Below are 17,402 nucleotides of genomic sequence, written 5' to 3' on the forward strand. Positions count from 1 at the left end.
GAGCCTAAGGAACATTTGTCTTCATTGTCTAGGCTGTAGTTCAAGGGTCTCTTTATAAAAGCAAACATTTCTAATGTGAAAATTGGGAGTGTTAGCATGGCTGGGGAAAAATGACAAATATGGGGTTACATTTTAAGAAAACATTCTGTGGACTTTGTATTTGCCATATAAAATTACATTTTAACTTCTCTGTTAGTTTTATTATCCCTGGAGTTTAAACTGTATGTGATCAAAATCATGCTGTGTAGTAAAGAGTGTGTGGGTAGGTGCATAGTTAGGAGGGTGTAAATCCCTATAAAATGCATTTTAGAAGAGAAATGAGAGCTATTCAAGTTTGGGCAAATCAATTTCACCAATTCGCTTAACTTCTCTAATGCTCCTAGGAGCAGTTATATGGCTTGTTACCTACCATTAGGACAGATTTGAATCAAGGTGAACAATCAGAAGCTATTTTCTATGTACTATGTGTATTATTAAGAATTTTTAAGGCATGAAGTTAGTTGCTTAGACTGCAACCTAAGAAATTAATGAACAAGAATACTGTTCATGAACACCAAGTTTGACTGAAAAGCCAATATGGCTTTAGTGTGGAAATAAGGGCATAGTACTCTGGGGACTATAAAACTCTTTATTATAAATCGAATTTTACTGACTTTGAAATCTTGCTACAAATGCTTACTTACCACATTTTATATTATGTATTTGAGGTCTTTGGCAACAATACCAAAATCCATGTCTAGTAACACAGTGATTGTACAATGAAACTAATATGTATTATGATTTATTAATATAGAATAAATGTGTTCTATACATAACTGGAAGTTATATATCAAATATAAGTCTATAAACATTATGAATAAAATACATTTAAAAAGTGAAATCCACTGATGTTAAAAGTGAAATCCCAATAGCTATGTCACTGAGGGATGACTTTAAGATTTTATCCAAAATTTATAATTTTTGAAAGCCCAATGGCATATAGCTACAATATACTTTTCGTTTCTGCAACCATTATTGTTTTATAAAGCTTACAGTGAAATGGGAAATGAATGAATTCATGGTAAAGGATAGTTTACCATGAAACCTGTGATATAATATACCAGAAAACTACCCAGCGCTGTATTTTTCCTATGTTTAGTTCTACAGTTGCTTTAATTTATTATTTCATTTTGTTTTATCATATATGTGACCATGTTTGAGTGTGAATGTAGATGTATTTACAACTAGGCCAGAGGTCAACATCAAGTATTGTTCTTTACTGTGACAAAAACCAGAGCTTTGCAAGTTGTGCTTGGTTAGTCAGGTGGAACAGATTTACCTGTCCCTGCCTACTCTCTGGAATTTCAAGAACTAACCAACATAATCAGTCCCTTTTATGGAGCTAGGAACCAGACCTATGTTAATGTTGTGTGGTATCTAGTTTTATGTGAACTTGACACAAGCTAAAATCATCTGAAAGGAGGGAATCTCAATTATGAAAATGTCTTCATAATATTGTGCCGTAGGTAAGACTATAGGGCATTTTCTTAGCAATTAACATGGGAGGTCCAGTCTGTTGCGATCAGATGATCCTGGGCTTTATAAGAAAACAGGCTGAGAAAACCTTAAGAAGCAAGCCAGTAAACAGCATGCCTGCCTGACCTCTGCATCAACTCCAGACTCCAGAGGGTTTTGCTTTGCTTGAATTCCTGTCTTGACTCACTTCACTGATGAGCAGTAATATGGATGGGTAAGCTAGCTAAATGATTCCCTGTCTTCTTTGGTCATGGTGTTTCATTACAGCAATAGTAACCCTAACTAAGACATGCGCCAAGCACTTTCCTCACTGAACTCTCTCCCCAGACCCTGCTTCCATGTAATGATGTTCTGAATTATGTGAGGCTAAGTGAAGACTTGAAATATTTCATATTATTTGCATTTTGACATAAAATATAACAAACTGGATGAATTATTTAATTGACAATACTGAATCTTGAAAGTGTTATTTGGGATTTGTATGTTTATATGCCTAAGATGCCTTCAGAATACACTGCTAGTTTTCTTCCAGAGTGGAAAGGATTTTATGTCAGAGGTTTGAATATAGCTATGTGCCCATCAAAGAGTAAGCAATTGCTATATTTATAGGTAGTATATAGGACAACGGTTAGAACAAACATTTTTACTAATTAAATACCCAATAAACTGATTACAGAGACAATGTTAGAGTTGAGCCTGTGTACAGCATCAGAAGCCAAGACTCCAGTGCGACTGAAGGAAAACATGCCAAAATTGCAGCACATATTCTTTCCCCCAATAAATGGATCCAGACACACTGTCCTGTACTTCTGTTCCTCAAATCAGTTTTCAGAATTCCAGGTCCCAGACCAAACATAGTCCAGTTCTTCTGGGGAATTCCATTTCAATATCATGTGAGTGCACAAAAATTATATATCAGTTCTGTTTTTTATGTTTGGATTTTGTTCACTGTAACTGATATATAAAACAAAAATTGTATGCACGTATCAGAGAGCATATGCTGCTATGATACATGCATATTCTGGGCTGTAATCAAATCCAGCTAAACATTTCCATCTTGTCAAATTTTTCATGTATCTAGTTGGTAAACCTTTCAAACTCCTTTATTCTAGCTCTCTGAAAAGGGCACTAAAGTATTGTTGTCTTCAGTCACTTTTCATTGCATACAACTCCTTATTCTTCTCTCAGTATGACATAGTAGTTGTCAATGAACCTCTTCCCATTCCTCTCTTTGCTCTAGCTTTAGGCAACTACATCTCTACCCTAATTCTTATGCCGTGTGTGTGTGTGTGTGTGTGTGTGTGTGTGTGTGTGTGTGTGTGTGGATATAGTGATTTAGCACCATATATGATTTCCATTCCTGTGTGTATTGAATATATAGGTGATATCATATAGTACTTGATTTTCTTTACCTTCCTATGGAACATAGCACAATGACTTGTAGTCCCATCAACATTGCCAAAAATGCTAAATATTATCTCATTGTTTATATGCACAATAAATTCTTTATACATTCATCAATTGATGGACACCCAGGTTATTTTCATGTCTCATCTAGTAACAATAGTCCCACAATTAATATGAAAAGACAGTCTTCCCTTGACATAATTTCACTTCCTTGGATATATGTCCAATAGCAAGACTCCTAAATCATAAATTAGATGTTGTAATATTCTTTTAAGAAAACCCCCAGAGAACAACAATACCAACCAACCAGAGCTCCCAGGGACTAAACCACGACCCAAAGAGTAAACATGGACTGACCCATGGCTCCAGCTGCATATTTAGCAGAGGATGGCCTTGTTTGGCACCAATGGTAAGAGAAGACCTTGGTCCTGACAAGACTGGGCATCCCAGTGTAGGGGAATGTCAGGGGAAGGGCAGTAAGGGGTGGGTGTTTGGGGAGGGGAACACCCTTATAGAAGAAGGGGAGGTGGATGGGATAGGGGGTTTATGTCCAGGAAACCGGGAAAGGGAATAACATTTGAAATGAAAATAACAAATATCCAATAAGAAAAGAAACCTCCTTAAAGGTTTCCCTAATGGGTACACTAATTAACATTAATATGGGTATATTAATAGGTTTTCTCCTTTTCTACACATTCTTTCCAACATTAATAAGCTTCAGGCAATCTATCATAGTGATTTCATTCTACATTTACCTAAAGATTAGTGATATTAAGCATTATTTTAAATATACCTTTTGGTACTTGTATGTTGTTCGTTAAGAAATATCTTTTCATGTCATTTCCTATGCATAGAAATTGATATTATAAATATATATTGAAAACACAGGATAAAAATTTTGGGTGATAAATAGCTTATAATGAAATATGTCAATAATATTAATTTAATGAGATAATTCAGTATTATTTATTAAATGGATACAACATTCTATTATGTGGATGTCACTTATTTTTCTGAGGGAATATAATTTTAATCATTCAGGGGTGTAGATGATCGAAATAATCATCTTTATCATGTGACTATCTACAAATGGGATGTTTTTACTTAAGGGACTGAATACTGTTAAAGATTGCAAATTATTTCTTTAATTGTTTAAATCAACATATAAAATATTTTCACAAATCATAAGAAAAGCTTATGGAATTTGATGTATCCTGTGGAGCTACTGTTCAATCAAAAATTTAGAATAAGCCATCACATAAAACAGATACCTTTCTATTTTAAGATTTTTTAATTGGATATTTTATTTGTTTATATTTCAAATGTTATCCCCTTTCCTAGTTTCCCCTCTGCAAGCCCCATTCCATCCTCTCTCCCTGCTTCTGCAAAGGTACTCCCCACCCACCCACCCATTCCTGCCTCATTGCCTTAGCATTCCGGTACACTGGAGCATCAAGCCTTCACAGGACAAAGGGCCTTCCCTCCCATTGATGCCAGATAAGGCCATTCTCTGCTACAGACTGGAAAAAATAAATTATGTTAAGAATTCTTCTCTCGAGCACCTTCCCTACTATTACCTCTCCTCTAATCAGTAACTTAGCTTGAAAATGTTTTTAATTTTAGAAATATTAACTTATCTTTTCCAACAAGGTCTACAAAACAGAAAATTACATGTATAAGGGTGTGTGTGTGTGTGTGTGTGTGTGTGTGTGTGTGTGTGTGTGTGAGAGAGAGAGAGAGAGAGAGATTGCTATCATAATATCTTTTCTCTTTCAAAAATACCACACAAATAATTATAGCAAAGGTGAAACATGATTGTAAATATTTTTAAAATGTGTTTATTATCAAAATTTCCTCAAATATATGGTTATTTGTGATCAAGATAAATTTAAGAATCCCTTCCCAATTTCTGTAAAAGACTTGAACACACAGTTTTGATTGTGCTTAATTTATAGATTATTTGAAGAAATTTATAGATTATTTGAAGAAAGCTAATTTATTACAATTTTAGAGCATCTAATCCATGAATAAAAGATATTCCTCCATTTGTTTAGGTTTGTTTTCTTAAGCTCTCAAGAGTGTTCTTACATTTCAGGGTAAAAATCTTTCTCTTCTATGTGAACTATCAACTTTTTTACAGACTAAGAGAATGTGTAGCTGAACAAGTAACATAAGGTTACTCATTTGGGGCAGGGACTTTTCATCAATCTTTACCAATAACCCAGTATATCACACAATTAATAAAGTGACATTGTTGTTTTAATTTGCATTTCATTCATTGTGTAGTTTTGGAATTTGTCTAGTTTGTTGGTTATTTATAGTTTTTAATCAGTTTTCCAGTAGAACCAGTTTCTTATTTCTTTCAGTGGATAAAATTTCAATACAATAAACTAGGATCTTTTGTTTGATAGATGCTACAGTTGTACCGATCTGGCATTTACTTACTGGCTTTAGTTTCTAGATGACAACTATGTTCCATTTTCTACAATATATCTTCTAGTTCTGATATATCTTTTTGTAGAAAAAAATTTAGCTTCTGTGGCTATTTTCTGTAAAGTATGAGGTTTGTATATAAAACACTTATTGCTAAAACAGATGCTTCTGTTTGTCTTAATATTAAAACTTACAAACATTTGGACTTAGCAACCAGAAACACAGAGAACAAGAAAATTAATCTTGTCTGAAATTAGGTCAAGAATCGGATAGATACTCACTTATGACATAAGATAATTGAATGTATCTGTTACCATTCACCACAGTGAACATAGATGAGAAGTATAGTTTTGGATTATGCAAAAATGTGAATATAATACATGAATTATTAGATATAAAAATTAGTGATTTAAGAACAAATAAAGATTGCCACAAAATTTATTGTGATTTGCTACAATGTGTAGGGAGTCTAAAACAAGATACTCCATGGTCCCTGGTTGGTGGCCCAGCCTCTGTGAGACACCATGGTCCCAGGTTAGATGACTACATGGGTCTTCTTGGGGTGCAGAAGTCTTTTTATTTGTTAGGCAAACTGACTTCTTATCTGAGATGTGAGTCTCCAACATTTTTTCACAGCTTATCATTTCTCCTTTGACTTTGTCTATGGCTTTCTTAATTATGTAGAAAATTCTAATGTTATACTTTATCATGCTTATCTATTAAAGATTTATATATTTATATATGTGAAAATTTATAATTTTTATAGCTTTATATAATTTTATGCCAATCATTATACATTTATACATAATTAACATATCTAGACATATTTTCAGGAAAAAATACTAAACTAATATTAAACTTGAAAATTTCTGTTAGTTCAGCAGGTATTTACTGAAGGTCTATAAATTGTAGGAATATATCTCCTCTAGAAATAAAAATTCAGAAATAGAGGTCATGTGCACAACATACTAAATACTGAGAAGTAAGTGTTATGGTGGTAGAAAGGAAAGGTCTAGTAGGACATACCTAATACCATATAATTAGGCTGAAATCTTACTCTTGGCAAAAGATCCATGCCATTACTTGAAATTAGGTCCATTCTTCTTCATTCAGGACTTATTCCACCTTTATAGTCATGGAAAGATGTGTTATTTAGATGAGAACAAAATCAATATTGTTAATTCAATGTTATATGAATTTTGGTGTTTCCGGATGGTAGAGAAGAAGAGGACACAATGCAAAGAGGGATATGTGAGTGTGGACCGGGAAGAGAGGATGGAGGGGGGCTATGATCAGGACATAAAGTGAATTTGGAAATTAATTAATTAAGAAAAGAATTTCTGAAAATGAATAGGTAAAAAGCAAACAAACCAAAAGAAAAATTAGCCAAATACATTTCTTGGAAAAGCAAATGAACAAACAAACAATAATTTTACATATGGTACTTACATAGAATGTAAAATATTTGTGATCAGACAAAAAGAACTCCATAGTTCTGTTTTAGAGAGATTAGGGAAAAACAGTGGAGATTATCTCCAACTACTTCAGCATCTGCAGACTCTCTGATGATGCTAGTTGAAGCTTTAAAAAGCTTGGAGAATGTCTTTGTGAGTTGCAACCATGCAATAAAAATAAAACCTTTAAATTATAGAAAAATATGTGAAAGTTATTATTAAATAATGCATCACAAGTACAGATTTACTGTTGTGGTACTCTCTTTCCTCCGCATATATGTATGTCTACAGGAATGCACATAAAGTTCAGAACTATGGGCTTGAACCTATGAATACAGACCTAAGTCATTTAAAACTAAGATTATATGGCTCTAAAACTAGCTGTAAGTCAGGAAAAGCAGCCAAAGCACTGTGATTTAAGCTCCTGTCTCCTTACCTACAGAAGCAAAGGCTGCCAAGAGTGAAAGTCAAAGTGTGGAGAACACTTTCCACAAAAGGTGCTGCTTCCATTTCTGTCACTCTTTGCTTCTTAGTCCTTTAATACTTTGTTAAAATTTAAAATAACAAAATACACAATCACTGTTATGTGAAAACACCAAAATCTCTGTCAAAGAAAAATAAAAAAAAATAAAAGATGACATTGTTACAAAGAACTGTAATATTTTGATCATCACAGATTTTGTATTGTTAAATTTTACTTATTTTTATCTTTTTTATTATTTGATCAAGATACACTCTAAGAAGTTATCTATCCGGGAGTCTTTGTTTCAGCTCATTGTTCTATCAACCCAGTTGCAGTTGAACAAATTCAGGCCCAAATCTTCTATGGATATTGCCATGGATTGGGCCAGATCCCAAGATCTTCTCCATCTTAATATGGAGCCTAAATTCAATCCCTGCCTGTTTTAAAATAGGATGTTAACTCTTTGCTCAAGTAGTCACATAATTTTAATGCAATATATATAAAATAATTTACATTCTTTTTCCACACACATAATTTGCTTATATAGCATTTCTTCCCTCCACACAATAGTTAATTGTTTAATATATCTGTGTTCAAAATCACATCACTTGAGGTTCAACTACAAGATTATAATAGTGCTCATTGGTGAGTCCTTTAAAATTTATGAATAGTTCTAAAGCAAGTAACACTGATTAGTCTACTGACATACTTATCTATTACAATAGACACAATGACAACAATATACTTATCCATGTTCTTTCTTTAATATGTTCTACATTACTCAGAGTATGATAATATTTTTACACAATATAAGTGTCATGATAAAGTTGTTGATTTACACTGTAATACCACATTTTTACCATAAGAGTAGTGTCAAAATATTATAAAGTATTACCATTGCAAACTGACACTATTTATTTATATTTGTTTTCATTTTTGATATTCTGAGGAAAATAGCTTTAGTGTTGCTAATTCTGACTTTCTCTCTGCCCAAGAGTTTGAACAACTGTCGCCAATATTTAACCATTGTATTGCCTTTCACTGACATACAGAGAATTGTTCTAAGCAGTTTTTAGGGATTACTTTATCTAGTTCTTAGATCAACAGTGTATCTTTACTATCTCCAGGCTATGAAAGAGACCCTGGAAGTTATGGAAAACTGGGCTAGGATTTAAGAAAAAGCACAAATCAGTCTTTAATCTAAAAAACTTACATCAGCTTCAACAATGTATGACTTTATAGCTTGTTGTTTCCAAAGGTATTTGGGATCTGTCAAGTCCAATGTTATTATTTATGTTTAAAATTTAGATTCTAACAGGAGCTATATGAAGTGATCATGGGGGATTAAAGGAAGCAATGACTTTGAGATTTTCAACCATGGTACTTAGTGTGTACTAAGCCCTTCTTAAAAATAGCCAGTAATTATTGCATTAATTTCTCAACCAAACATCATGTTCCTCAATGTCTCCTTCACTTATTTACACTATGCCTCAGAAACTATAGATCATAAAAATGTTTATAATTTTACTAATTTCCTTATAAGTAAATTATCTCTTTGCATAGTTTTCCAAAGGCAAATATAGTAGAAGAAATTATTGCTATGCCAAAAAATATACTTTTCTTTGATTTTAATTTTATTATATTCTGTTAGTATAAATCATACTTACTTGGGGGAAAACCTAGTTATAAACATAGTATTAATCCTCAATAATTTGTGGCATGCTATTTTAATACTGCAAAGGTTCTGGCCTTGGCATACACACTTATAAATGAGAATTTGCATTAGGAATGTGCTTCATGATGTCAATTAATTGGAGTATATATCTGAGTAAGTGTGGGTAAATTATTTAATTTTTATGTGTGTGTTTTTTATATAGGGTCTTATTCTGTAACTCTGGCTAGCCTTGAACTTGCCCTGTGTACCAGGATAGCCCCCTACACATAGCAATTCACCTACCTCAGTCACACATATTCTGGTATCACAAGTGTGAGGCAGCATACCTGACTTAGTCTTCTTTGTACATTTACAAAAAGTCATTAGTGTCTATACTTTGTACAATGTTTTGAGTATTATCCAATGATTCTTTTTTTTTTGAAGTGATTAGTTTTATTGGAGTTACTTAAAGGAGTAGAAAAGACAGCTTCATTGCCAATGCCTATCCCATTATGTGTAACACCAAAGCTGGGAATGTGGAGCACACTACATAGCATTTCTGCAGCTCAACAAGTTGGGGAGTGTCCTTTCCAGGGACCTCAGTTGATCTAACCCTCATACAGGTAGCTCAGATGGTGTCTGTTTCTTCTAGGCAGCCAGTCTGGTCTCAGAATCTTCTTAAAAGCTCAGCTTCATTTCTTCTGAGGACCACTCTACCAGTTTATTGCTTACACTGGCAGGGAGGTGCGTAGCCAATCTGGACAGTTTCAGAGACTTCTTGAAGTTGTGTTGAGTTGTTTACTTTCCTGCTTAAGGAGCTTCCTGTAGGATAGGGTGCTTTTTGATCTAGGAGGAAATTGTTACACAACAGCTGCAGGGCTAGCTCATCAGGTCAAGAGTTTGTCCTGTATTACAAGTGACCAAATCTCAATTGCAGGAACACAAATGACTATGACATAGTCAGATGAATAAATATTGAATGGCATGATATCTCTTCTTTTTTATAATAAGGACTGCCTTACCAGTGCGGACACTTGGTTCAAAATATATAAAGTAAAGCTGCCTTCCTACTTTTTGGGACAATGTGCTGCTGTATTCTCCAGACTGGTCTCACTTGCTTTCTTTTTGCTTCAGTATCATGAATGTGGGGCTCACAGGCAGTTCCTGCTATGTCCTGCAAGATTCCACCTTGTTAACTAGAGAGCTCATTCGATGCTCAGGCAGGTTCTAAGACAGCTCTTCCTTCTTGTTTTATCCCATGTCTTTTTCCTGCTACCCAGGATATGTGGAAAACTTGAACCCCTTGCATGCAAGTATAAGGCAGGCAGAGTTCAGAGTTTTCTCTCATTCCTTAGATCTCCTGTGTTATGTTGCCACTGCATAGCTTATCTTAAACTTAGGCTAGTGTTTCAGATCGCTACTTTGAGTATTGATGATAACTCTGCTTCAGCTGAGCACCTGGACTGTGAGGTTGCTATTCTCACCAACCAAGGACACCGTACACCTTAGAGAGATCAGAACACCCTGGAAATGATACTCTTTTCTCAATGAATATTTCATAATGTACTTCTTAGCACAGCAAGTGCCCTGGGTGGATATCGGTCCTCAGATGGTTATTGTACATGCTCTATCACTTTAATTCCTGTACTACAAAGAAGAGACTTTGAAGTTCTATTTTTCTGAGGCTATGTGGCATTGTTATTTGTATCATCATCATCATCATCATCATCATCACCACCACCACCACCATCATCATCATCATCATCATCATCATCTTTTTTGTATAGTCCAGTCATTATCTCCCTCCGGTCCACCATTCAACAGTTCCTCCTATTATTCTTTCTCCCCAATCTCCAAGAGAATGCTCCCTAACCTCACCAGAACTTCCTACTCCCTGGGTCCTCAAGTCTCTCAAGGGTTAGGTGCATCTGAGGCCGGACCAGGCAGTCCTTTGCTTTATATGTGTCAGGGGCCTCACATCAGCTATTGTATGCTGCCTAGTTGGTAGGTCAGAAAGATCTCAGGGGTTGGGTTAGTTGAGACTGCTGGTCTTCCATTTGGGTCACCCTCCTCCTCAGCTTCTCCCTGGTTTCTGTCTATTGGTTGGATTCACAGTATTGCATCTGATTCTTATTGCTGATTGTTGGGCCTCTTGGAGGGCAGCCATGATAGGCTCCTGAGTGTAAGCACAAAATAGCTTCAGTAATAGTGTCACAATTGTGAAACACCACAGTTGACATATACTATACATTTACAAAAAGTCATTAGTGTCTATACTATATACAATGATTGAGTATTATCCAATGATTCCAAATATGTTAATTACCTTTGAACACGGCATATATGTAAATAGTAACACATTGTTGAATAAACAGATCAACAAATTGATAAAATATCTCCTTTTTAATTCTTTCGCCATTTTTAATATATACCATGAGAATTATTTATCTTTTTTCTACTTTCAGGTTTCCAGAGCTTTACCTGAGAAACAAGGAGAACTTGAGGTTCACATAAAAGATTTTAGGCAGTTTGAAGAGCAGCTAGATCACCTGCTTCTGTGGCTCTCTCCTATTCGAAACCAGTTGGAAATTTATAACCAACCAAGTCAGCCAGGACCATTTGACCTGAAGGTGGGTACCTCTTGCTTATATTTTCGTTTCTGGCAGGATGGCTCTTGATGATTTCTTTGAATCTCATCACTCCTTAAAACAGGACAAGGAAAACAGTATTAAATTCATCATAATAAATACAGCAATCTCTGAAATGGAGTTTATAAAATAGAGTTTGAGACAGGGAGCATGTCTAAATTCCAAATGGAAAATAGGAATTCTTTGTCCAGGAGCAGAGTTAGTGGAAGCAATTGGGGTAGAGAAGATTCTGGTTAAATGAATAGGGATATTCCTGAAGACAGGCCAGAATGAGCAGAAAGCACCTAGATACTAGAGAATGAAGAATTTAATTTGAAGTTGATCCTTAGTAAACTAATATAGTAGGGTTTTTGGGTTTTTTTCTATCAGCATAAAGATATGGCTAAGGAAGACTCAGAAGACTTACTAAATTTTTGTCAAGTAGAGAATTATTTTAACATTATCATTGGTGTTATTGTAATGATTCTTTGACTAGCATTTCCTGCTTCTCTCAGAATTTACTAGAAATCTTTATTTAAATGCTCACAATAACATACACATCCTATTTGTTAGGATAGTCCATTTTCCATCTTTGCTTAACTACACTTAATATGTATATATTTATAGATATCCTATATACAACTGATTATTATCTAAAGTTCGCACCCTAAACGTTTGAGAACAGTGTGTTTTAAAGACAGAATAAAATTAAGAGAGTGGTAGAGAGGTTTGTTCCAGCTAAATTGAGTTATATTTGCAAAGTGCAGTGTTTTCCTTTTACCTTGCTTTCCTGATGTTTTCATCGACCACTCTGTTATAGCTGTGCACTGAGAACACATGGTACTTTGTAAGTCACAGGTAAACATCACATCCCCAGTAAAAATTCAGGCTGCTCACTCACTGCCATGGCCTGCAATTCAGTCTGACAATCAAACTCATGAGTAGCAATGACCTTTATCCAGTAACAAATTCAGTTAACTTTAAAGTATATATATAGAAGACAACTACAATACAGCCCATACATCAATGATGTATGGGAGCTCCTGACTCTTAAGACATGGATTCTGATGCCTGAGCCATCCTAGCCTGAGCCATGCATGCATGGTCACAAGGGATGACTGGACAAAGTCCAGCGTCAGTGCAAGGATGCCACCCCTTCAAGGAGTCTGTTTTCCCAGTTAGCTAGTGCACGACATCCTCAGATATAGTTGACATTCGTGTAATTAACAGTGATGCATCTCATTAAGTCTGGTTGCTTCTCTACTGAATAAACCACCTCACTAAGACAGTACGGATACTTGACCCAAATGTACCATAAATTGAGCCAGATCACCATTATGTTGGATCTAGTATTTTCTTTAAGTCATTGATTTCATATGGCAAATAAGAAAGGGCACAAATTCTTTCCTCCCAACTAGGAACTATGTTTAGTTTTGTAAACTTTGTAACACATAGGTAAAAAGTGTGTCTTTTCTAAAAAAAAAAAGTAGCTACTCAATGTGGGCTATCTTTGCCCATATGTATGAAAAGGAAAATAAAATCGCATGACACAAATAGATCTTATTGAGTTGACCAAAGTGAGTTTAGTCTGATCACTGCCATCCCTTCCTGTCCCCAATTAGGTCTCAGATACTTAAAAGTCACACCAGTTGTTGTTTATCAACAGCACACAGGTTTCTGACAAATAGGTCTTAGAGTCTGCAGAAAAGGCACTCTTTTCTGTGTTAATGAACTTCATTATCAAAGCCACATGTCACTTCTCTCACTGCTGTGCAGTGTTTTGATGTCGTGCTATTTACTTCCTACAGCTTAGTTTAAATCACCAAGGGAAGAAACAGCTGCTTCTTGCTGTGCAGAAAACTCTTTGGTATATTCCTCACACATTCTGAGTTTCGTGGTTTTTTATTGTTTTGTCTTGTTCCATTTTGTTTTTCATCTTTGGAGTGTAGATTTAAAAAAAAATATTCCTTAAGGCTCTTTCCTCTGCTTGTGTCTGTATTCAGACCCAAGAGGACATATGAACATGTGTCTCTTAACTGGAGAGCTTCTCCCAGTAATTGCAAAATCCTTGGTTTGTAATCAAAATAGTTAACTCTGTTAGTAATAATCAATTCTTTATCTCTCTATGTCCAGCTTCTGTCTCCATTCTCTAATAAATGTTTTATTAAGATTACACCTTTTCTCTTTTTGCTTTAATTATGGATTCTAGTCTTTAGGCTTGCTGTATATTCCTTTCCTTGAAGAAATTACATGTTTACTTTCAAATTTAAAAATGATAAAATGGGTTATTATTTCTTGCACTTTACCCCAAATAAAAAAATAAAATAAAGCTTCTAATTGGTTTGAAGAACATGCCAACTTTTTAACACAAACAATTAAACTGCTTTTTTAAAATCTCAGTTATAAGTCATTGCAAAGAAATTAGATATGAAGGAAGCTAGCTAAATCCTGGCTCCATTTCCTTCATTTAAAGAACCTTTCTTTTTCTGTGTGGGGGTCATGGTAATCTCAGGAGTAAAGGATCTGGCACCCTGCCATTCAGGTCATTAATTTTTTCTCATCAACTCTGAGCACCTGTTAGAAAGAAAAAGAATATACAATGTCCTACATGAGCTTCAGAGTTGCCTGCCTGGCATTTGATCCTTATTGATGAAATGCAGGAAGATATGGAATGAAACCCAAGGTTTTTTTTTTGAAAGAAAGAAAGAAAGAAAGAAAGAAAGAGAGAGAGAGAGAGAGAGAGAGAGAGAGAGAGAGAGAGAGAGAAAGAAAGAAAGAAAGAAAGAAAGAAAGAAAGAAAGAAAGAAAGAAAGAAAGAAAGAAAGAAGAGGTTTAAGGGATCTGTTCTAATACATTGTTTATGCTGGAGTGAAAATTGACTGCACATCACTTGGTTTGTGCAATTTACTCCTGAAATATTCCTATTCAAGAAATCCTGCAAATAGCAATATTCATCTTGAAAATCACCTCACAGAACCCTTAGCAAGCTGAGACACATAATCAATGAGATGGTGATGTAGAGGGTGAAAATGAGGCATAATCACAGCCCTTTCCCATCAGTCAGCCCTCTAGAAGGCATGCCTTTGAATTTTGATTTTCAAATGTACTCTCAATTTAGACATAAACTATGTTGATTTCAAATTTCACAAATGATAATTGAATGCTAAGATCCAGGGACCAGTTTAGAATTTCTATAAAGGGTCTTATGCTTTTAATCTTTAATGAAAGCTTTCAATAATGAGCTAGAGGTAGACTGTTTATCTGACATATATTAGTCTAACTACTGCTTTCTAAACTTTTTATGGAAATAGCAGGTAGAGGAAATACGTAATTCACTCTGGTAAAGCTTAGTAAATGGGCTATTTGCATATTGATGACAGAGGTGGTGTTTCATTGCTCAAGAATGGCTTTTCTTTTGTGGTCTATAAATAAACTCAACATGCTGGCTCTTCCTTACCATGTTAGAAATCTAATTGTCTATAATGTCAAATTCACAGAGAAATAACAATCCTAATAGCTGACTAGTACAATAAGTAAATAACTGAATCATGCATTCACATTGCAATGAGTACTACCAGGGAAAACCAGTAGTGGACAATTTAACAGGCAAGAGAGACTTTATTTCGGCACTTGTGTAGTGACAGTGAGGAAAATGAATAAACACAAATTCTCTCTCTCTCTCTCTCTCTCTCTCTGTCTCTCTGTTTGTGTGTGTGTGTGTGTGTGTGTGTGTGTGTGTGTGTGTGTGTGTGTGTGTGTGTTTATAGAAGAATCTGAGAGAGAGCAGAAGGGAAGAGAGTAGAAGGAGATAGAGAAAGAAGGGCAAAATGTAAATACAGCGTACTCATGGATGAAGTTCTCAAAAAATAAAAATTATAAATAAATCAAAATAAAATAAAATGTACTGTTTTGCTCCTCTGAATGTATCCAATGTGATCTAAACATCATAATAATATATTATCTACCATCGTACACTTAAAATGCATGAACAAACTTATCTTTTATAAATAGAAATTTTATGATATGCTTCTTCTTTATATCACATTTTCATTTTACTTCCCTCAAAACATTATATCCTAATATAGTATGTATTTATGCTACAGTATCTTTTATTAATTACTATTTTATATTTTGTATGACTAATATATCTATGAACTTCGACTTTTAGAAACAATTTCTTGTGACAGTAAAGCTCTCTCAATATTTTTAACTCCATTAAATTGATTTGTATTTGTATTTATTAACATCCATAGCTAGTAATAGCTAGACATGCTAAGTTTGTGACTAATAAATATCAAATATAGTCAGGAGGTGTTTTATCAGAAACAAGTTTATTAATGAAATGAGCAAGTGTTAGCTTAGTGATTACTTGATTCAAAACATTTTAATTACCACTGTTTTGAGTTATACTTTTACTTTTGAATGAGTATGTCTCGGAAGCAATGACCATTGTTATATTCCAAAGAGTTGTTCTTGTGAGTGGGGAGAACTCTCGTAGGCCAAATAGTGGGTGGTGAAATTAAAATGGCAAAATAATTTATCATGGTAACAGAACCAGCCAAAAGTCTCAAAGTGGCAGAATCTGGAAAACAAATCCACTCATACCATTCCTGCGCTCATATCACTAAAATAGTCTTTACATAAATCCAGGGAAATCCATCAGTCTGAAGATCATTCTCTAGGAAGGAAAAGGGGACAACTTGATCCCTGGTTTGATATTCATTACACTGCTTAAGAATCATCAAGTTCATCTCACCACAGTCACTGAACTCGCTGCACTCATTCCTGAAGTACATACATCACCATTGTGCTTTACATGGAATAATTTATCATATATCATGTTCTTCATTATTGATATGACATTTCTCCCATTTTTCTTGTTATTTATTTCGTGGACTTAGATGTAAAAGTGTTTGTAAACCCTGTACTCAAGTGTATTAACTGAGGTTCTCCACCCTTAATTAAGACATGCGTGTGACATTTCATGATATATTCCATTGTTTCTGGTTTGATTCTGAGACAGGGTCACATTATGTTGCCTTTGTTAGCCTGGAACACACTAAATAGATCAAACTGGCCACAATCTCACAGAGATCCCTTTGCCTCTGCTGCTATTAAAGGAGTGAGGCACCCAACCCCATTGATTCATTCTTTTTCCAGGGCAACATCAAGAAATAACCTCACTTTTTGCCTAATTTTGGGTTCATTTAAATGTGCAGTTGTCTTTCTGGGAAAAAGTTCTCCTATACATGGCCTTTTCTCACTAAATTCTGATTGTTCTGCTTCCTACTACAATATATCTGTCAATATATTTGATCATAGGAATAAAGAGAGGGAGTCTTTAGGGTTTTTTTTTCTGATATAATGTAACAGACACCATTAAATATTAACCCAAAGAGTATATTAATCAATTATATTAAAGCACTTATAAATAATTAAATATAATTGGAGTATCTGGCAGTTTTCTTTTAAAATTCAGATTATATAAGATAATTTAATATACCTCTTCTATAACTTTATCAATGCAAAAAAATCATCTTTAATAGATTGAATCCCAAAACCTCTGAGCACTACAGCACAAATCAGAAAACCACTTTCTAATTTAACATAAACTTACTTTAAGTAGAATTTTCAACTAGTTATAAATTTATTGCTAGTTTGTTTCCTATCTACTTGGTATGCATTTATATTGTCAGCAAGCATATAGTCTAACATTTTGTATGTATTATTTAAACAAACACAAAATCTGTTCGTACCAATCCCCCAGTAAACCCTTTTAAGTATGAATGAAATTTCTATTCTGCCAACAAGCCATATATTGATGGATTATGCTGTCTTAAATTAAGGAG

General features: G+C 34.5%; 1 protein-coding gene across 8 annotated transcripts in view; it reads left to right on the forward strand.

Moving 5' to 3' along the window:
* Positions 1–17,402, forward strand: part of Dmd (dystrophin) — a 2,349,574-nt gene that overhangs the window by 1,500,376 nt on the left and 831,796 nt on the right. For all 8 annotated transcript variants that reach the window (XM_087599109.1, NM_001370876.1, XM_087599108.1 and 5 more), the window contains 1 exon segment: positions 11,392–11,556. In XM_087599109.1, the coding sequence (XP_087455235.1) occupies positions 11,392–11,556 (165 nt within the window).

Source organism: Rattus norvegicus, chromosome X (genome assembly GCF_021556685.1).
Source record: "Rattus norvegicus strain SHRSP/BbbUtx chromosome X, alternate assembly SHRSP_T2T, whole genome shotgun sequence".
NCBI classification, from domain to species: Eukaryota; Metazoa; Chordata; class Mammalia; order Rodentia; family Muridae; genus Rattus; species Rattus norvegicus.